Source organism: Theropithecus gelada, chromosome 7b (genome assembly GCF_003255815.1).
Source record: "Theropithecus gelada isolate Dixy chromosome 7b, Tgel_1.0, whole genome shotgun sequence".
Classification (NCBI taxonomy): domain Eukaryota; kingdom Metazoa; phylum Chordata; class Mammalia; order Primates; family Cercopithecidae; genus Theropithecus; species Theropithecus gelada.
The window spans coordinates 73,092,618-73,115,227 of record NC_037675.1 but is presented as its reverse complement, the minus strand read 5'-3'; the positions used below and the strand labels follow the sequence as shown (position 1 = coordinate 73,115,227).

Sequence of the window (22,610 nt, the reverse complement as noted above, 5' to 3'; positions counted from 1 at the left end):
ATCATTATGTCAGCTATGAAAGTGTTGCCCGGGGTACGGGTGATGGCTGGGTGGAACAACAGTGAATTTTTCATGAACTATTAACAGCGATGGCTGGCTGGCCTTCCTGGTTTTCTCACTATAATTTAAATGTCTGCTCTCAAAATGACAGATGGCTACTAGCGCTTCGTCTGCACTTTAAAAAGTAAAAATACTTAAGACTGTCAGGGACACTTTCAAACACACTGGCACCACCGAAGTTTGTCACAGAAGTTTGGCAGTGGCAAGAGACAGGAGAAAGAGAAGCAAAAGGTCTACCGTCTCCATGCCTCTGTCTTGCTTTCTTCACAACTAGGGATTGTGGGGATTGTGGTGATGCTCTCTAGGACTAAGCTGAGGAGGGGAGAGGAGACTGAATCAGGGCTATGGCTCTTCAGACTCACATCCAAGGCCAGTGGGCACAGTGAGCGCTCCCTCCCCATGGCAGCTGGCATTCATATCGGCTCTGGAGCCCGCTCATCAATATATTTGAAACATCAGTTAAAGATTACAAAACTAGGGCTGGGTGCGGTGGCTTATGCCTTAATCCTAGCACTTTGGAAGGCTGAGGTAGGCGGATCATCTAAGGTCACGAGTTCGAGACCAGTCTGACCCACATGGCGAAATCCCGTCTCTAAAAAAATACAAAAATTATCTGGGAATGGTGGTGTGTGCCTGTAATCCCAACTACTCAGGAAGCTGAGGCAGGAGAATCACTTGAACCTGGGAAGTGGAAGTTGTGGTGAGCCAAGATTGCACCACTGCACTCCAGTCTCGGTGACAGAGAGAGACTCCATCTCAAAAATAAAAAAGATAATAAAACTAAAGTCTACATGACTAAAGAGTCCAAAATTTAGGGGTTTCAAGAATTCCAGAACAGAAAAAGGCAGGATTTTCAAAATAAGGTATGAGAGTTTTAGTTAACTAAAACTCATGTAAACATAGAAGGCCTTTAACTGTAGGATTTTCATACTTCCTGCCCAGTGGTCTCACAGGACCACACTATTTGAGCCTTTCTGAGTTCTCCAGCATGGGGTGAAACCAAAGATGGCTGACTCTTGCTACAACAGACTTTCAGTTATTTTTACTTGAGGTTTAATTAATGGTCTGTGGTCCCAAAGCATTCCTCAATGGCACTTTCATTTCTCAAAAACGAACGGTCCTCACCTAAATAAAGTATGGACTTTAGTTAATAATACTGTATCAACATTTACTTGGGGAGGAAGATAACTGAATAGAACCCTCTAACAACTGTCCCTCCACAGGAACACCAACTCGCACAACTATCCACACAATAAAGCACCTTCATAAGAATCCAAAATCAGGTGAGCGATCACAGTAACTGCTTGTCACATCATATCAAGGGGAAAGAGTCACTGAAGAGGGTGGTAAAGATGGTCCTGCATCGCCTACGCCCCCTCCCCCACCCTGGCACAGCAGCTTGGAGAGAGAATCTGTGCACATCAGGGAGGGAGAGGGTGTGGGACTTTGCTTCGGAACTCACTGCTGGCCTGTCACAGCAGAGCACAACACTGAGCAGAATTCTGCTGGCACCCACGGACAGAGCATTTAGACCAGCTCTGGGTCAGAGGGAAATTCTCAGCCACAGTGGGAGGAAGCTGAGTCCCAGCTGGTTCCGCCACCCAATACCGTGCTATCTTCAGGTCTGACCCCGTGCAGTGCCAGCTGTGGTGGCCATGGGAGTGCTTGAATCACCTTCCCCAACTCCAGGCAACCCAGCACAGAGAGAGACTACTTCTGAGAGGGAAGAGAGAAGAGACATTGTCTAGCAACCCAGAGAATTCTCCCTTATCTTGCCCAAACCCATCAAGGCAGCGCCTCTTGGAGCTGGTGAGAGTTAAAGCGTTCCTGGACTGAGGGCGCCCCCTAGTGCTGATACATCTACAGTGATCACAAGCTTAGATCACAATAGTCCTATTTGAATACATGGAAAGCCTTCTCTGGAAGAACCAGTACAAACAGGCCCAGGCTGCCAAAATTGGAATAAATACCTAACTCTTCAATGCCCAGACACTGATGAATGTACACAGGCATCAGGAACATCCAGGAAGACATAACCTCATCAAATGAACCAAATAAGGCACCAGTGACCAATCCCAGAGTGATGCAGAATTCAGACAGAGAATTCAAAATACCTGTCCTTGAGCAAGTTCAATAAACTTCAAGATATCACAGAGAAGGAATTCTGAATTCTATCAAAAATTTAACAAAGAGATGGAAATAGTAATTTAGAAATCAAGCAGAATTTCTGGAGTTGAAAAATTGAATTGACAAACTGAAAAATGTACCAGCTTCTCAACAGTGGAATTGATCAAGCAGAAGGAAGAACTAGTGAGCTCAAAGACAGGCTACATGAAAATACACAGTCACAGGAGAAAAAAGAAAAAAGAATAAAAAAGAATGAAACATGCCTACAAGAGCTAGAAAATAGACTCAAACGGGTAAATTTGTTTTTCTTTTTTTTTTTTTTTGAGTCTCCACCCAGGCTGGTGTGCAGTGGCACTATCTTGGCTCACGGCAACCTCCGCTCCCAGGTTTTCTGCCTCAGCCTCCCAAGTAGCTGGGATTACAGGCACCTGCCACCATGCCCGGCTAATTTTTGTATTTTTAGTGGAGACAGAGTTTCACCATGTTGGCCAGGATGGTCTCAAACTCCTGACCTCAGGTGATCTGCCAGCCTTGGCCTCACAAAAAGATAAGGATTACAAGCGTGAGCCACCGTGCCCGTACTGTCAAAGGGGTAAATCTAAGAGTTATTGGCCCTAAAGAGGATGTAGAGAGAGAAAGAGATCGGGGCACAAAGTTTATTCAAAAGAATAACAAACATTTCCAAACCTGGAGAAAGATATAAATACCCAGGTACAAGAAGGTCACAGAGCTCCAAAAGGGTCCAACCCAAACAACACTACTTCAAGCATATATTAATCAAACTCTCAAAGGTCAAGGATAAAGAAAGGATATCTGAAAGCGGCAAGAAAAAAGAAGCAAATAACATAAAAAGGAGCTCCAATACATCTGGCAGCAAACTACTTGGTGGAAACCTTACAGGCCCACAGAGTGTGGGATAACATACTTAAAGTGCTGAAGGAATACTGATTCTCAAGCTATAACAAATGTACTACACTAATGTAAGATGACGCCAACAGGGGAAACTTGGTGAGGGGTTTATGAGAACTCTGTCTTTGCAACTTTTCTGTAAATCTGAAACTATTTTGATATTAAAAAGTCCCATGATAGGCCAGGTGCAGTGTCTCATGCCCGTAATCCCACGACTTTGGGGGCTGAGGCGGGCAGATCACCTGAGGTCAGGAATTTGAGACCAGCCTGGCCAACATGATGAAACCCTGTCTTTACTGAAAACACAAAAATAGCTGGGTGTGGTGGCACACACCTGTAGTCCCGGCTACTTGGGAGGCTAAGCCAGGAGAATCGCTTGAACCTGCGAGGCAGAAGTTCCAGGGAGCCTAGATCAATAAACACTGGTGCTCAACATCATCAGTTACCAGGAAAATGCAAATTAAAACCACAATGAAGGACCACTACACACCTACCAGAATGGCTACATTAAAAAGACTTATAATATCAAGTGCCAGAAAGGATGTGAAGCACTAGAGCTCTCATACACTGCTGGTTGGAGTGCTACTTGTTACAACCACTTTGGAAAACTAGTTCAGAGGCTCTACTAAGTTGAACATACGTATATTCTTGACATGGCTATTGTATTCCTAGAAACTCAAAAGAAACACATATGTCTGTGTACCAAAGGACATGTACAAGAATTCTTAGTATCGGCTGGGTGCAGTGACTCACACCTGCAATGCCAGCACTTTGGGAGGCGGAGGTGGACAGATTACTTGAGCTCAGGAGTTTGAGACTAGCCTGGGCAACATGGCAAAACCTTGTTTCTATAAAAAATAAAAAAATCAGCCAGGTGTGGTGGTGTGTGCCTGTAGACCCAGCTACTTGGGGGGCTGAGGTGGGAGGATTGCTGGAGCTCAGGATGTCGAGGCCACAGTGAGCCAAGTTCACACCACTATACTCCAGCCTGGGTGACAAAATGAGACTCTATCTCAAAAAAATAAAAGAAGAGGAAAAACAAAAAACAAAGATTCTGAATATCCCAAATTGGAAACAATCCAAATGTTCATCAACAGTAGAGTGGATAAATAAGCCGCCATATTCTCATACTGTAAATATAATATAGCAATGGGGATAAGCTAATGTTACCTGCAACACATGGATAAATCTTATCAACATAATGTTGACTTAAAGACACAGGACACAAATTAATACACATAGTATGATTCCATTTATATTCAGTCCCAAAACAGACAAAATAAAGCTATGATTTTCTTAATTTTTGTTTTTGTTTTTGAGACAGGGTCTTGCTCCGTCGCTCAGGCTAGAGTGCAGTGGTGCAATCATAGCTCACTATAGCCTCAGACTCCTGGGCTCAAGGGATCCTTCCACCTTAGCCCGCCAAGTAGTCAGGACTACAAGTGCACATTGCCACACCTGGCTTACACATGTATTCTTAAAAGGATAACTGGTTAAATAAGATCAACCCCAATTCCGGTTTTATCTATGAACACAATGGGCTGACACTAGCTCCCAGGTGTGAAATGCCAGTGCACTTCTTTTCACTAGTGGTTATAACTGAGACAGCCCCACTTAACAATTAATTAGATTTAAGCACAAAGGTACGAGAGAAACAAATGAACAATCCACCGGTATGGCTTTCTTCTTTAACGCACACAACTCACAGCATGAAATTGTGCACTTTCGTACACATGGCCTCTAATTCAGTGGGCCTGTCAGCATCACCTGGGAGCTCTTCTAAAGCATACTTTCTTGTGTTCCAATCCTAGATACGTAATTTAGTAAAGGAGGAATGATGCCTGGAAGATTAGGTAAAATATCCTCCAAGTGTTCACAGCAGCTGAGGCCTACTGCTCACTCACATCCAGCTGAATTATACACACTGTTATGACGGTCAAAATCCAGTTCCATATTGTCTAGATGAAGAAGGTGAAGTCATGGTAGCAGTGTTTCTCAGGCCACAGAACGTGGCCACCTGTATGTACTGATGCAACTGGGGAATCCTGGGCTTGTGTTATATCTTCTGGAGCCCCAGAAATCTGTATTTTAACACACTTCCAAAGTATTCTCATGTTTTTTTGGGTTGAAGAAATACTGCATTAGCCCCTCAACTCCTCCCACTCTAAAATGAGTCTGTCTCTGGGCACAGCTGTGGGTGGGCTCCTTGCAGCTGACCGACCGACCCACTGGCCTGAGACTGCATCAAGGGATGTGCACCTATGCACTTCGCCTAAGAATCTCTGAAGTGGATTAAACTACAATACAACTAACATGAAGCTATCAGCTTCATACTTTTTAAGGGGAGCTGTGTGACTGGGCTCTTTCATTATCTTGGAAATTTCATGTTAATTTAATAGGTTTCAATTTCATTTTACTCAGAGAGTTAAATCTCTTCACAGGAATTACATAAGAAGGGAATGAACCAATAATATCTAACAAAAAAGCATTAGATATAACAGGAAATAATAACTGCAATATCTATACTTTTCTCAATGTATAAGAAGTGAGTTTAACTGAGTATGGTCAAATTGGAATCACTAGAAATGTACTCAAGATGTCTCTAAATTCTACATGAAGAAACTACTAACTTTAATTTTTCTATAAGCTATAGGGCATTTCTCCTTTCCTAAAAAGGAACAACCTTAGATTCTGTTTGGCCATGTCAGGATGTTAATTTTGAAAAGGAAGAGAGGATACACAAGTACATGATACCCCATGTAAAAGAGGCCGGGCGCAGTGGCTCACACCTGTAATCCCAGTACTTTGGGAGGCCGAGGTGGGCAGATCACGAGGTCAGGAGATCAAGACCATCCTGGCCAACGAGGTGAAACCCCTCTCTACTAAAATACAAAAAATTAGCCAGGCGTGATGGCATGCACCTGTAGTCCGAGCTACTCGGGAGGCTGGGAGGCTGAGGCAAGGGAATCGCTTGAACCTAGGAGGCAAAGGTTGCAGTGAGCCAAGATCACGCTACTGCACTCCAGCATGGCGACAGAGCGAGACTGTTTCAAAAAGAAAGACAGACAGACAGACAGAAAGAAAGAAAGAAAGAAAGGAGAGAGAGAAAGAAGAAAGAAAGAAAAAGAAAGAAAGAAAGGAAGAAAGAGAGAGAGAAAGAAAGAAAGAAAGAAAGAAAGAAAGGAAAGAAAGAAAGAAAGGAAAGAAAGAAAGAAAGAAAGAAGAGAGGCAATGAGGTCACCGAGGATCTGGGACAGCCTGAATCTGTCCAAACTTCTTATCTTGACCTGACGCTCAAATGAAACCATGGACCACATGTGCTGCAATCTGTTGATTTTACATTCTCAGCTATGGCAAAGCTTTATAGGAGGGGATGCTAGATGACCAATCTGCAAAAAAGATGCTACTCTCAGCGGGTGCTGCTTTACAAGGAGGACCTACATCTATTTGCTGACTTTGCCAAGCGATGAGCCACCCAGGATTGGGAAGCCTGAATGTCATCAATCAAGGCCCTGAGTGCTGAACCTATGAGGCCTGAGGAGACCATTATGAATTCCTGCATAGTCACTGAGACCATCACATCCTGTGAAAAACATCTGCCAGCCACTGTCTGGGCTGTAGAAAGCTGCTGATGGGAAAACTTGGAGTCATCTACTATTTAGGCATGGCAAGGGGGTTTCAGACAAGCTTGGCCTGCTAAAGATGATATTTTCAGGAAGCGGAGAGCAGCAATTAGTCACCTGTCAAATGGCTGTGGCAAAATCTGGGCAAAGGCTGAATGCTGGTCTAATACCAAGGGGAGGAGAGCTGATCGGGTTTCCTGTGATTGCTTGTACAAATAACAAGCCTTTGGGTGACAGATAATGTGGAGGATAATGATTAAGGAGGACTCCTCCCACTGTGTTCAGCACTAGCCAGTTCTGTACTCTATCCAATAGAGTACGGAACACAGTTTAGAAGACACTAATTCCAAAGGACTGGGGGGAAAACAAACAAGTGAAGTAGGGATGATTAAGTTGACAAAGAAGATATCCAAGTGACTGCAGTAAAGAAAAATTGTCCATCTATAAAAGGCAGATATTTAACAGTATAAGGGCATACTAATACATACAGCATAGGAAAATGAGTGGCTAGCTATATGCAGCAGCAGAAGCCTCAGGGATCATTGTGGACCAGAAGCTGAAAAGCCTGTAATGCTAAGCTATTTAATAAGGAGCTAACAAGATATCTATGAACATTATCATTTTATTGGCCATAGCTGAGAAGAGTGTCATGTGCAGGTTTGGCATCTAAAAAGGATAAACAAAACAAAGCCGGAAGCTTGAGAAGAGAAAATATGATTATAGGATGAAACACACAAAGTGTAGTTCTAAGAGCTGTGGGAAATACCTGCCTGTTAAAAGAAAAGTCACTAGAAAAGTGTTAAGGCAGGTGATGAAGAGTTTACAAAAGGAAATGACAAAAAACCTTTGGTCTTAAAATGACATTTACAGTCTGCAATACATTTGATAATCTTTTTTATGTTCAACAAACATATAAAAACAGCCATTTAGTAGGTGGAACAGGACTTTGGTTTGGTGGTACTAGGCTATGCTAATGTGTATGACACGGCACATTACCAGCTGCAGGTTTTATCCATCAGTCACTTAGTTTCTGACCTGCTGTCTATTGTGTAGACTGAACAAGCTGACTGCTGAAATGCAGTTTGCTGGCCAGTGAACTGAAAGATGCAATAGTAAGCCATCTTCATTTGTCACCATGTGCTTGTATCTGTTTAATCTGTGCACCTTAAGATCCTATGGTGTATTCCATGGCCAATATGCCATCTCCTAGATTACAGATGAGGGACAAGCCAGGTGAAATGGTACAACTGGCCACAGGCCACATAGCTGATCAGTGGTAGAACTGAGACTTGAACCAGGGTCTCAGGTTCCAAATCTATTTTCCCTATGTTCCTCTCTCAACTTGCCTGGGGGTAGAGAGCTATACCAAATTTTCCTTCTTTCTTTTTTTGCAAATGAACACCTTATAGTCAATAATCTACGTCCAATAACTAGGTTAAGGCAAAAAGGGCCAACCACATGTTCTCAGAATCTTAGATGTCAAAAGTCTTCATGTTGAGAAAACACTCAGCTCATAAAAAAAAAATTATCTCTTAATTGTGTATTTGAGCCGTAGCTAGAGGAATGGAATTAAATATTGAAAAGGGAGAGGACTTATTACATACTGAAATTATTTAGAAAAGTTGTGTGGGCCAGGCTCAGTGGCTCATGCTGGTAATTCCTGCACTTTGGGCGGCCAAGGTGAGAGGACTGCCTGAGCATACGAGTATGAGACCAGCCTGGACAACATGGTGAGACCCTGTCTCTACAAAAGTATTAAAAATTAGCTTAGCATGGTGGTGCATGCCTGTAGTCCTAGGTACTCAGGAGGCTGAGGCGGGAGGATCACTTGAGCCCAGGAGGTCGAGGCTATAGTGAGCTACAGGGCCACCACTGAACTCTAGCTTGAGTGACAAAATGAGAGACCCTGTCTTAAAAGACAGAGAGAGAGAGAGAGAAAAGCTGTGAAATCTCTTGAGATTATTTTTTTCATCCCCCCCGCCCCCCCGCAATAAACCAATTGTATGAATTCTCATCCTGGTAGAATGCTTTACATATGACAAAGAATGGGCTCTCTGCCCTTTCTGAATTCCTTTGGGCCTTATGATTTAATGACCCTTGAAGAATTTGGGCTTGCTATATCAACTGAATGAATGGATTAGTTGCTTCATAGAACAAAGTAAAAAAATGTTTTGTTAGTGAGATCTGCATCAAGCATCTGTGGCTTGACAGAGGGCTCATTTTCTCAAGGTTCACTTGAACTTTCTTCCTCGGTGGTTCTAGTTTTCAGTCTTTGAGGTTACTAAAAGTAACTGGTTCTGGATAAAATAACCACTCACCCCCCAAAAGCTGGAAGAGGTGTGGCAAGATCGCTTAGGCCAGATCACCTGGAGTTCTGTTGTGTAACAGCAAGATATTACACAATTGTGAATGTTCATTGTGTGCAGTGACACAAAGCAAAAACTACCAATTAAAATGATCCATACCCACAACCTAGGCTAAAGCAAATAGAGCTAACCACATCTCTTAAGAGAAGTTCTGGTTTTGTTATTTCAGAGGTTGAACTTTCAAATTCTGAGTTAGTCCATAATATTCAGAAAAATAACATTCTCATCTTAAGGAAAAAATATAAAAGAGAGGCAATTAATTGTTAGTAACTTAAAAAAAAATTCCAGGCAGAAAAGATTTAGAGAAGGAAATGTTACAGATAAAGACAACTAAGTAACTTCCAAACAAAGACGGAAGGCATACTTCTCACATACATAGGATGACAACGAGGGTGCAGAGAACAAAATTTAAACACACCAGGGCATACACGGAGGCACACAGACCGCCCAGTGTGCCAGAGTAGCCTGAGGCAGTCCTAATGTTCAGTGTAAACCACACACACGAAGGCTTTCTTTTCCTCAACTCTCAAGAAACACAGCTTTTGTGGCATGAACAGTTAACTTATTAGGTCAACCAGAAAAAGCACATTCATGAAATGGAACTGTGCTGACAACTGTGGGCAGGCATTTTTCTTGGTCTTTAACCAGTTCTTCCAGTGATAATGTCAGACACCAACATATATCTAGATCCTGACTGATATTTGCAAAGAAGCTGTTCTGAAGTTCTTCCTTGTCATACTTGGTAGAGTTTAAAAACTTTTATGTAGACATGACTTTACGAAGACTTCATGCTACACAAGGACTCTATGTATGCTCTCATGACTACCCCTAGAAGCACTGCAGCTCTGTGCGAATACTGATGCATCCATACAATAACCTTCAAAATAGTGGTTTTCCAGGAGCCAGGAGTTGAGGATTTATGTAACTTTTGAACTGGTTTATTGAGTCATCAGGCAAAAAACATAAAAGAAAAGTTACTCTTTGTTTTTTTTCAGACAGTGTCTCGCTATGTTGCCCAGATTGACCTCTAACTCTTGGGCACAAATGATCCTCCTGCCTCAGTCTCCTGAGCAGCTGGGACTATAGGCGCTTGCCACCGTGCCCAGCTAGTTACTTCTATTTGCTCATTGGCATGTATTGAGTATCAATCTATTATGTTCATGTTGGCACAGCCTATGCAAATATACTTAGGATGAACATATTGGGTGACAAATCCTCTTGTACTGACTGGATGGCAGTAAAAAGGTATATGTGATCACATAAGTGGGTAGCAATTGGCTACAGGTATCTGAGGGGGCCTTAGGGAAGCAAGAGGAAGCCAGTTTGGAGACCTGGAGAATGGCAGGCTAACAACCGTGGACACCAAAACAAGTCAGGCCAGTCAGTTACAGAAGAGATGTCTATGTGCAAGCCTGAGGTAGGGCTTTTAGCTTTCTCATGTGTGGTCTTAAATTAAGCTCCAACATCTGAAACAGCACTGGTCAGCAGGACTAGAGCATTCTGGACTGACTGAGGAGGTCCTTGATTGCCACACAAACTGGCACTGCCTACTGCCAAGGCCAGAACCCTAAGAAGAAAATGAATGCTGCTGGTAAGAATGTCCTTAAATTACTACTATCTTCACCTCTCTTAGGCTTACCACTAATCATTTTTTCTTCTAGTGGTTCATTTTAAGATCTGAAAGTGAAACATCCATTACCAAAAAATAAAATAAAATAAATTTTCTCCCTAAATTTCCAAGCTTCATAGATACACGTATTCTAGGGAGCAATAATTTAGAGCAAGTGATAGACTTTTTTAGTTATAGAAAGTTATCAGTATGTGTAATGACATTCAAATATAGCAACTCTACGTAATTACCAACCTGTATTAATGCAGCTCTCATGAGGAGCTAGACAAAATCTGCATGATCATCAAGAGGGAAACTAGAGGACAGAGGAGGTAGGAATGGAGCCCAGCCAGAAAGATGCAGTGAAACTTAATCACTGTAATTTAGACTTTGTCACTGAGTCCCAGGTACAAGCTCTTTTAAGCACTGTCAAGACATCTCTACATTAATTGCTGTTCCTGTCTTCTGAGGACACAAACACTCTAATTTGCTGTGATTTTAGTTTTTCTATAGCAATGTGCATTTGGTGGCTAAGTCCCCTTTCCTCCAAAAAAGGCAGGCTGCTAAAGCTCTGATTATCCAACTCACTCTGCCAAGATCAACATACCAAAGTCTCAAAACATCCCTACTTACCAGAGTCTAGAAATGAATGTCACTCAACAAATGAGTGGGTGAGAAGCTCTGCCACCCTCCCTGGATGGCCACATTCTTCTCTTCTCTAGTAAGTTTGACTTTCAATAGGAGAGTTATTTCTAAAGGATGATTTCAATGATTCTGCATTCTTCCAGTTAGAAGCAGAAAATTTAGATAATCCTTTGAGGCCTTCAGGCAGCTCCAGTCAGCACATTCAGATAAGCAAACTCAGGTGCTTTTTTCAGGGAGCTTTGTTGATCCCCTGGGATTTGTTAGATAATGGGACAGCCACACATTCTGTGCTTCAGTTTCAGGGGCCCAGCTCTTTCCAACCTCACTCCATGGTGATGCCATTTGAGACAAGATCTCTATAACCAACTTTCTTCTGCCATCACATTGGACCAGAGAAATATTTTTAGATGGAAGATATTCTTAAAAAAAGGCATCCTCTTTTCAAAATGACAGATTGAAAACCAAAGAAATAGGAGTCAAACTAAACTTAAAAACCCGAGAGAAACTATTCAGATCTGCAAAATGTTCTAAGTCAATGCACAATCTACTCAGATGGGGATGTGCCAAGAACAGCCAGCGAGTGTCTTGTGTGATTCTGTCTATATGGTTATGGCATCTGATGCCCACTTCCTGTTCTACTTTGGCAAACACATCTCTTACACCATTTGCATCAAACAATCTACTATCTTAATTGTGGAACAGAATACATAGTACTCAAGAATACTGAGACTACTTTCCCAATTTCATTTTGCTTGGAAGCCATGAGTTTCCAGACCTATCACCACCATTTTGAGATCTGCAATGTGGTAGCAGTAAACAGAAACAACACTCGTGAAAGGCTTCAGCTTCATACCACAGGGCCTGACATTTTACATGAAGGGAAACTCAATGATAAGTAATGATAGAAACTCCATGAGAAAACGGAATACTTAGCTGGTCAAGTGAAAGGAATCTAAATTAAGTAGAAATTAAGTAGAGGATGTCCTCTCTCCTTAAGGTTATCTGGGGTTTACTGACAGATTATGGGCCTGGATTTCCATTTGAAAAATAAAAACTAAATTAAGCCTCTCTACTATTTTTCTCTTTTCTTTTCTCTCTCTCTATTTCTTTCTTTCTTTCTCTTTTTCTTTTTTTGAGACAGAGTCTCACTCTGTTGCCCAGGTTGGAGTGCAGCTGCATGATCTTGGCTCACTGCAACCTCTGCCTCCCGGGTTCAAGCAATTCTCCTGCCTCAGCCTCCCAAGTAGCTGGGATTACAGGTGCCCGCCACCATGCCCGGCTAATTTCTGTATTTTAGTAGAGATGGGGTTTCACCATGTTGGCCGAACTGGTCTCAAACTCCTAACCTCAAGTGATCTGCTCAACTCGGCCTCCCAAAGTGCTGGGATTACAGGTGCGAGCCACCATGCCCAGCCTTTACTACTTTTCTTGAGGTCATAATCATAACAGACCCAGAAGATAGCAAGGCTAGATGCTCTCACACATTGATCAATGACTGACAACAACTGAAGGTAAAAGGAGAAAGCACACACAGATTAACAGGCCTAAAAAGACAGTGATGGAATCCTTCTTCCCTATATGGATCTTGTCACATTTGGGATTTTAGGCTCAAATCAAGAGGAATTGACAAATAGTATTTACTTTATCTAGAGGTGTGATCTCCAAGGATACAGGGGAATGTGTACTTTCCTATTCTGAAAGGTGTGTCTAATTTTAGCTACACGTTTGTGTTGGACATCCCCTACTCTCAACCCATCGCTGCCAGGAGCCAATTGCTGAAAAAAAAGTTACTATGCAAATATCAGGTAAGTGAGGTTCTCGGCTAGAGAGGCATGTAAAGGATGTGCCTGGCATCATAAACGATGCTCTGTTACTCAGAAAAGACCCCTTTCTTTTAAAAATATGGTCAGTATTTTAAAAACGTAGTCTTCAAAAGCTTGTCCCAGTATATATTCCCTATCACTCATAAATGATCAAAAGTCAACATTACAAAATTACAAATTTCCTCTCAAATTGTGGTAGCCAGGAAAATAAAAAATAAAAAAATATCAAATCCAACTTAAAAAAGAATGAATCTGCAAAATTTTCTCACAGTTTAAAATAATGCACTAAAATTGCAGGATTAAAGTATTTTGAAGGCAAGTAAAAGACATTAAACGTACAAAAATAAATTGTCACTGCAGAAAAACCTCCTTTTCTTACACACTATTGAGCAAAGTAAAGTGGGCTGAGGCCAGGGAACTGGACTTAAGTCTGCGCTGGGCATCGGAGACACAGCGGGGAAGGGTGGTTACCTTGTGTGGGAAGCAGCATCGTTTATACTGAAGGTGCTGTTCTCCCTTGTCAGAGGGCTTGAGCCGGCTTGGCTCTTGCTGTGTATGTCTAAGCTCAGGGAAGACTCTGCTTTCCGGTCCAGGCCGTGGCTCTCTGTCTCCAAAGTCCGATCTGCCATGGAGATTACTTCACTGGAGCTGTGCCATAGGGGTGCCACTTTCTCCTTGCCTGGCCCTGAGCGAGGTGATGATGTGGCAGCCCCCAGGGAGGCTGTGCTGCCGTGGCTGGGGCCATAAGAGGTGGTGTCAATGCCACTGTCAGCAGAGGTGCCTTGCAGATAGTTATAGCTGTTGAGTTCGGATTCTGTGCGGTCCCCATCGTACCACTTCTCATCACTGTGGGCACTCGACGCATTGCTGGAGAGAGTATTGCTACTGGAGTGGCTCGAGTAGTGGCTATCAGACTGCAAGAGAAGTAGGATTTATTTGAGTGCAAAGTTTTGCGTCCTGAACAACAGAATAACAGAAATGACACTGTGATTAATTTCTAGTTATGAAGGCCTAAAAGTTCCAATAATGACAAGTCACAGTAAGAGAGGGAACCTATGTCACTCTAGTCCACTCAGAAGTATCCATGGCAAAGAGTACTAGAAATGTGTGTGTGTTTTTTTTTAATCTTGTTTTTCATTATTTGATTTATGCTAAAGTATCAATACTAATAGGAAGAAATTTAAATTGTCATTAAAGTTTTAGTATATTAAAATAGAAAGGAAATGACATTTCCAAAGGGATTATAATTAGAAAGCATGTTAATTCTAAAAGTCCTATTTGTTCAGAGTAAATAGAAGGCTGAATATAAGACTTATTCCTAGAGAGCTCTCCTTCCCCAACTAGCCTCTATTTAGGAGACAGCCTTCTAAGACATGCTTTGAGGTAAAATTTATACAGAGGTGCCAAGGTAATTCAATGGGAAAAAAATTAGGTTTATCATGAAACGATGGTGATAGAACTGAATATTCATATGCAAAAAATAAAGTTGGAACTGGGGCAGCGGCTCATGCCTATAGTGCGGGGATGAGTGCTAGGATAAGGATTGATAATAGAAGTGTTAATATGTCTCCTAGTTTGTTAGGAATAGATCATAGAATTGCGTATGAAACTAAAAAGTACCATTCAGGTTCAATATGAGGTTGGGTGTTTAGGGGGTTAGCTGGGGTATAATTGTCTGGGTCACTTAGGAAGTCGGGTGAAAAGAACACTAGTCCCAGCACTTTGGGAGGCCAGGGTAGGTGGATTGCTTCGGCTCAGGGGTTTAAGACCAGTCTCGGGAACACAGCAAAACCCCATTTCTACAAAAAATTCAAAAATTAGCCAGGCGTGGTGGTGCCTGCCTGTAGTCCCAGTTATACAGGAGGCTGAGGTGGCAGGATCGCTTGAGCCCGGGAGGTTGAGGCTACGGTGAGCTGAGATTATGCCACTGCACCGCATTCCAGCCTGGGTGACAGAGCGATACTTTGCCTCAAAAAAAAAAAAAAAAAAAAAAAGAAAAGAAAAAGAAAAAGAAAAAAAAAAGGAAAGAATAAAGTTGGATCCTTACCACATAGAAAAATAAACTCATAAATGATCAAAGATCTAAATGTAAAAGCTAAAACTATAAATCTCTTACAAGAAAACGTGTAAGTCTTCGGGACCTCCAGTTACAAAATGGTTTCTTAGCTATGACAACAAAAACATATGAAACAAAATAAAAAAATAAATTGGACGTCATAAAAATTTAAAACTTTTGTGCTTCAAATAGCCCAATTAAACAATGGGCAAATGATTCGAATAGTCATTTCTCAAAAAAAAACAAAAAAACAAAAACAAAAACAAAAAACACAAATGTCCAATAAGCACATCAAAAAATATTCAATACCATTAGTTATTAGGGAAATATGAATCAAAACTACAATGAGATGCCACTTCGGCTATAATAAAAAAGGCAGATGATAATGAATGTTGGCAATGTTGGGAATATAAAATGGGGTGGTAACTATGGGAAAACAGCTGCAATTCTATGTTAGTATATACCCAAGAGAAATAAAAATGCATGTTTCATTGTACATGGATGTTTACAGCCGAATTATTCATAATAGTCAAAAAGTAAAACAAACAAAAAATCCAAATGTCCATCAACTAATACATGGATTTAAAAATAGGGTATATCCATAAAATGGAATATTACTCAGCTATGAAAGGGAATGAAATACTGATTCATGCTACATGGATGAATCTTGGGAACATAATCAGCGAAAGAAGCCAGGCTCAAAAGGCCACATATTGTAAAATTTCATTGTATGAAATGTCCAGAGTAGGCAAATCCAGAGAGAGAAACTGGTGACTGTCTAGGTCTTTGAGGGGATGACAAGTAGTCGGTGGTGGTGATGAAAATGCCCAGGAATCAGGTGGTGCTGGCTGCACAACTCTGAATACACTGCTAAAAACCACTCAATGGTATATTTTAAATGGGTAAATACAATGGTATATTTTAAATGGGTAAATACTATGGTATGTGAATTATATCTCAATTTTAAAAGTATATGGAACTCTTTCCATATGCTGGCTTAGATGCTTAGAAAGAACATTTTATAGAATTTCCCAAAGAAATAAGAATTTAAAAGATATCTGAATAAAGTAATATTTTAAATTAAAGGGAGGCCGGAAGTCTGGATGATGGAGATTAAGAGAAAAGAAGAGAGAAGGAACTGCGTGTGTGCATGTGTTTGTGTGTGTGTCTTTTGGTGGAGGAAGGAACAGGCTCTTCATTGGCTAAGGGGAGGGGCAGGAGTAGGATATGCCAGTTTCTTTCTTTCTTTCTTTCTTTTTTTTGACAGAGTCTTGCTCTGTCGCCCAGGCTGGAGTGCAGTGGCATGATCTCAGCTCACAGCAACCTCTGCCTCCTGGGTTCAAGCGATTCTCCTGTTTCAGCCTCCAGAGGAGCTGGGACTACAGGTGTGTGCCACCACACCTGGCTAATTTCTTGTATTTTTAGTAGAGACGGTTTCATCATATTGGCCAGGCTGGTCTCGAACTCCTGACCTCAAGTGATCCACCTGCCTCAGCTTCCCAAGGTGCCAGGATTACAGGGGTAAGCCACCGCACCCAGCCACCAGTTTCATCTCAAAGTGAAACATCTCTTCCCCTTGAAAAAAGAATCAATTCCAGTTACTTTATTGGTGTTATTCTAGTTTTCCTCAATAACAACTTACTAAGTGCTGTAATAAAACCTTCATTTATTCTTAATAGGACAGAACTTCTTTAGCTCCAGACCTGTGCTAGGAAATCTGGTGACCCTTAGTCATGTGTGGCTATTGAGTACTTCTAACATGGCTGGTTTGAATTGAGATGTACCAAGAGTGTAAAGTATATAATACATTTCTACAGAAACATAATGGGAACTATACATGTAATTTTAAATTTTCTAGTAGCCAAATTTTAAAAAGTAGAAAAGAAACATGTGAAATTAATTTTAATAATATATTTTATCTAGCCCAACCTGTCCAAAATATTATTTTACCATGTAATCAGTATAAAAATTATTAATGAGGAGAAATTTATAGATCAATTGGGATAATCTATCATTTACAAGTAGAATTGGACATATCACATTGTCACAACTTGTCTCAGTAAATATGTTCCTCATAGAAAGATTTTGCTCAGTAGGCTGGGTGCAGTGAGCTGAGTTCGCACCACTGCACTCCAGCCTGGGCGACAGAGTGAGACTCCATCTCATAATAAAAAAAAAAAAAGAAGAAAGATTTTCCTCAGCAAATCTTTTTCTTCAGAGCAAAGTGCAGGGCATGCTCACTCTCCCTTGTTTTTTTTTGGCTCAATATTCATTTTTCTACAGCAAAACTTACATGCATCTCTCATTTAAAGTTCTCTGGGCATCTTCCATAGTGAACTAGTAAGCATGAAATACAGTATTTCCTCATTCTTTTTTTTTTTTGAGACGGAGTCTTGCTCTGTCACCCAGGCTGGAGTGCAGTGGCCGGATCTCAGCTCACTGCAAGCTCCTCCTCTCGGGTTCACGCCATTCTCCTGCCTCAGCCTCCCAAGTAGCTGGGACTACAGGCACCCGCCACTTCGCCCGGCTAGTTTTTTGTATTTTTTAGTAGAGACGGGGTTTCACCGTATTAGCCAGGATGGTCTCGATCTCCTGACCTCATGATCCGCCCGTCTCGGCCTCCCAAAGTGCTGGGATTACAGGCTTGAGCCACCGCGCCCGGCCAGTATTTCCTCATTCTATAGAATGACGTGAATATAAACATACACATTCCAGTGAACAGACACACCAAGGAAATCAACCGCATGGGGAGGGTGTCCCATCCCAATAGCAGTATCAGGGAAGAAGAGTGAGAAAAAAAAAGAGTAAGAGGGGGGTTGGAGAATGATAACCTCATATTCCCAATTTTACTGTAAGTGAGAAGGAAGTGTGTATTACTATAGCAAAAGGATGAAATGTGTATGGCTATGAAAGATAAGAGAAGTGGTAGAGGAGGCACAGGGGAAGCTGTCTGTCTCCTATTCCTCCTTTACTGTAGCAGAGTCAAAGATATGGTTGGAGCATCAGTCCTGCTGGAGTCCTCCCATGGTTGGAGCAGGACTGACACTCTAACCACATCTCATGCTGGCAATTGTGTAAGCAAATAAAATCAACTTCTAATACATTTCCATTCCTAACATTCCAGAATTGTTAGTGATTGAATCAGATGACCAGACCTGTGGGTGTGGCAGAAGCATAGCAATGAGGAGTTACAATTTTACAATTCGATTGCATTACAAGCAATCGAAAGGCCATAGCAGCAGAAACTGCAAGGCCATGGCAGCAAACGACCACCCTTTGCCAGAATGATTTCCTCTTTGGCCATGTAGAGAAAACAGCAGAGCATTTTCCCAGTGCAAGGAAGGTACACTGCTAGGAATCTAATATTTTTTTAAGTTTACAGTTAACTTACATGCCCTTGTTTGTTTGGAGACAAATGAACCACTGGATCCTGCCGCATTAATCTCCCACTGGGGCTCTCTCGGAAAGCTGGCAGTACCTTTGATACTGCTGGGAGATGGCATGTTGGCTCTGGAATACAGCATAGGACATTATGGTGCAGGCACTAAGCAGAAACAAGCACATGGTGACAAATGAAGATGGCTTGCCATTGCATCTTTCAGTTCACTGACCAGCAAACTCTGCATTTCAGCAGTAAGCTTGTTAAGAGTCTATATGATAGACAGCAGGTCAGAAACTTAAGTGGCTGATGGATAAAGCTTGCAGCTGGTGACAACTTGTCACATCATACACATTAGCATAGCCAAGTACCACCAAACCAAAGGCCATGAACAACGCAGCAAAGTTCAGAATCAACTTTTGGTTTGGGGGGAAAAATTTGGATTATATGAATTAAATTTATGAAATTCATTCATTGCCAAGTGTGGCTAACCTAGCTTGGTCTACATTACCTAGACAGGCATGGATGCAATCACGTGTTACTTACCATGACACTTTGGAAATATTTTACCTGTATATTCATGCTGCTCGAGGACAAAAGAATTGAAATCCTGAGGTCCTCTATAACTGTAAGCTGAGCACAACAGAAAAGACACACAGCAACTAGTTTACTTAAAACAATTGCTTCCTTTGGGACTCCAAGCTGGCGTTCAAGATGGGGTTCCAAAAGTGAGAGATAAAGAATTTATCCTGCATAACACCACTACAGCTAATAGCAAGAATCCTGGGCCTCTGAAACACCCTTCCTAACACGTAGAGGACAGGGCAAAATACTCCTTGACTCTGACTCTCAACCATTTCCAAAAGCAGAGGCAGAAAAGCAAACAGCCATAAAGGTAAGTGAGCCAAGTCAGTAAGCTAAACTCCTGTCTCCACTGTCAGGAGGGTATCTGTTGATACAATACACTGATGCCTAACCAATAAGAACCTCGTAAACATTCTCAATCAGTGCAAGTCATTAGAGAATGCTGTTCTTATAAACTGAGTAGAGAAAGGTCAGCCCATTATATACTCAATATTGGGTACTGAGTAATAAAAATGCAATAATTATTTTTCTTGACTTCTCCCTGGAATGGCTTATACCAGCTAAGCCTTCTGATTCCATCTGATGTGCCAGTTAGGAAAGGCTGGGTTATTTTTCTGGAATGCTGGGATATCAAAAATTATTTTTAAAATTATTTTAACATTTTATTTGAAGGGTTGGATTTTCAATGGTGAAAGGCCACCACTTGGACCTCTTGTACTGTGGTGAAAGGCTTCTTTGGCAGACTTCAGGGGTATCTTATTTTTAAAAAAGGTATACCTTACGAAAAAGATAAACAAATACGTTTTAAAAATTCACCTACATTCATTTTTAAGTCTTATCTATTAAGAGTGGGATGCCACTAAAGTAAAGTGGATGCAGGGAAAAAAAGACCAGAGGGAGGTTAGTGTGAGAGAATGAACAGGGGTCTAGGAAGAACCTTGTAATTACCCTTTCCATCCCTTCTCACACTGTGTGACTTCCCGAGTGTGGCAGGCATGACACTGCACGCCTCACAAAGGGCTTGCTGGCAGCCTTGTTCAAAGCCTGCACCAGGAGCCAAAAAAAGTTGCTAAAGTCATGCTGAAGAAGGGATCCTTTTCACATGTGTCATTACCATCTCAACAGTATCAAAACATATGGGATTTAAAACACTCTGTCAAGAGTAGAAAAGCAGATCAGAATATGCTCAGGTTTTCTGTGTGGGGGTGGGTGGGATAAGAGTAGAGAATGACAGATGGCTTCAATAACAAGGCACATCTCACTGAAGCTACTGGAACAAAGCATATCTTCAGAACCTAGGAACTCCATTTCTCTTCCTCAACCCCTGTCTTGGTGGAATACATCTCCACTCCTTGCCATGTCCATGGTTAGTACATTTACTTGGGCACAGTCATTAAAGCAGGACAGAACAATGAATTTGCAGAGAAGATTAACAGATGGGTCTTGTCTTATAAGGTTATCCTTTTCAGCCCTGAAATGAACACCTTTTTTTATCCTACATTGATGCAACTAGAGATTAAATAAAGGAGGAAAAAATCCAACAGTCTAACAATCTAGATTCACGTTAATGATGCATCAACTGCGATGGTACCAAATCCCTGAGGCTCCTGTGTTGAAAATCTTGTTTCATGGCAAAATGTTACTGTATCAACTAGTGTTATGGTATTATTGTGAAACAACACATATATAGAAAGAAAGGGCTATGCAGCAGAAATCCGGGCGCGAGCTTGCTAATGCAAATCTCTTCCACCCAGCTGTTTCGTGCTGCTAAGACATTTCCTTAGCTGACAGCTTAATAGCAGAGTGAGAAGAATTTTTTTTAAAAGCACATCAGGGAGGAAAGAGATTCTAAGCAAGCTACAGATATGACTAAACAATAATTGTATCTCTTTCCCACTTTGTTCATAGTCTTGTTTTTTAACTTGACATGAAGTATACCAAGCAATCTCTCAAGGTACTTATTCTAGGCAAAAATAAATTAACAAGGAGGAGGAAGGCACTTAGTTTGGTAGTCTGGTGTTTTAATTTAGGTGCTGAAAATAATTCCTATCCCCTTTTCACTTTTGAATTTGGGGTCACTTAGAATTCCTTTTCTCTTAGGTCTTATTTATTGCTTTCACTTATACATAATCTAAGAGACTTAATTCTAATTCATATTTATTAACTAGGGCTGTCTTTTATAACAATGTTTTGATAACATCATCAAGAGGTGACCTAAGTCACCTTGTAAAAGCAACTTGCTTCTTGTAGAAATTGATTACTTACCCATCTGGTCAGCAATGCTATCCTCACTTCTTTGCCAGCTAGGTGTGGATTTTCCGCTGCCACCGATATCTGACTGGGTGTTCTGTCTGTCAATGGAGGCCGGGGATCTACGGCTCACTCCAAACCTGTGGTGATTTCCACAAAGGCAAAGACAACATCAGGGACCTTACCCATGAGGGGAAGGCACTCCTGGGTGTAATGAGCTAAATTTTAATGACAGGCACTACTGGTTTTTGCTTACGTGTCTGTACTTGTATACACACCCTGGTTTGTGTTTATGTGGGTGTGGAAATGGGTATGTTGTGGTCAATATACACCACTCTGCTCAAAAAGGTATGAATGCTATGTAAACAAACTTGTAACAATGAGGGCGGAAGCCATTAGGACTGAGCTAACCTAAGGTATGTAGTGTAAGAAACCAAAATTTTCTAAGCCCTCGTACAGCCAAGTTCAGACTTATTCACAGCCAAAAGAAAAAGTTCACAATCTAAATATTAATGTTCCATATATATCTTCCAAATGGTATATTGTGGAGGTTTGTTCCTCTTAACTTTGTAGTTTACTAAATCATTAAGTTAGTGGTTCTTGGAACAAGTATTTCCTGAGTACTTGCTTTGTGGTCTGAAATACAAAGATTACTATCATTTAGATCATGTAGAAATCATGTTCAAACTGTATAAATTTTAAACTGCCTTTGGGAAGGGCAATTTGGAAGCAGGTAAACTGGCAAAAAATAAAGGCAAATGTTTATTTCTGGAAAGAACATTTAGCTATTTAGTGAGCCAGTTTTATTTTTCCCTTTGTAAAATAATAATACATGCTTAATTAAAGCATATGCCTTGACTAGCAATATCAACAAATTAAATACTGACTGAGCCCATGAAAAAGTGCCAGAGTGTAGAATTTAAACATTCATATGGAAATTTACTAATTTATATGTGGTTACTAATGAACTTATGCATAATCTACACAATAAAAGACCAAACAGGGGCTAGGAGCAGTGGCTCACGCCTGTAATCCCAGCATTTTGGGAGGCAGAGACAGGAGGATCACTTGAGGACAAGAGTCGAGACCTGCCTCGGCTACAGTGTGAGACCCCAGGCTCTACAAAAAATAAAAACATTAGCCGGGGGTGGTGGCCACTACAGTCCTAGTTACTCAGG

The 22,610-nt window shown here is 41.3% G+C and overlaps 1 protein-coding gene across 3 annotated transcripts in view; it reads right to left on the bottom strand.

Annotated features, from left to right (window-relative positions):
* Positions 1-22,610, bottom strand: part of SIPA1L1 (signal induced proliferation associated 1 like 1) — a 151,655-nt gene that overhangs the window by 15,446 nt on the left and 113,599 nt on the right. For 2 of the 3 annotated variants that reach the window (XM_025392150.1, XM_025392152.1), the window contains 3 exons: positions 21,448-21,572; positions 18,610-18,728; positions 13,634-14,076 (listed from right to left, as the gene is read on the bottom strand). In XM_025392150.1, the coding sequence (XP_025247935.1) occupies positions 13,634-14,076; positions 18,610-18,728; positions 21,448-21,572 (687 nt within the window). Of the gene's footprint in view, positions 1-13,633; positions 14,077-18,609; positions 18,729-19,167; positions 19,231-21,447; positions 21,573-22,610 lie in introns of all 3 variants that reach the window. The other variant, XM_025392149.1, reaches the window with a different exon arrangement.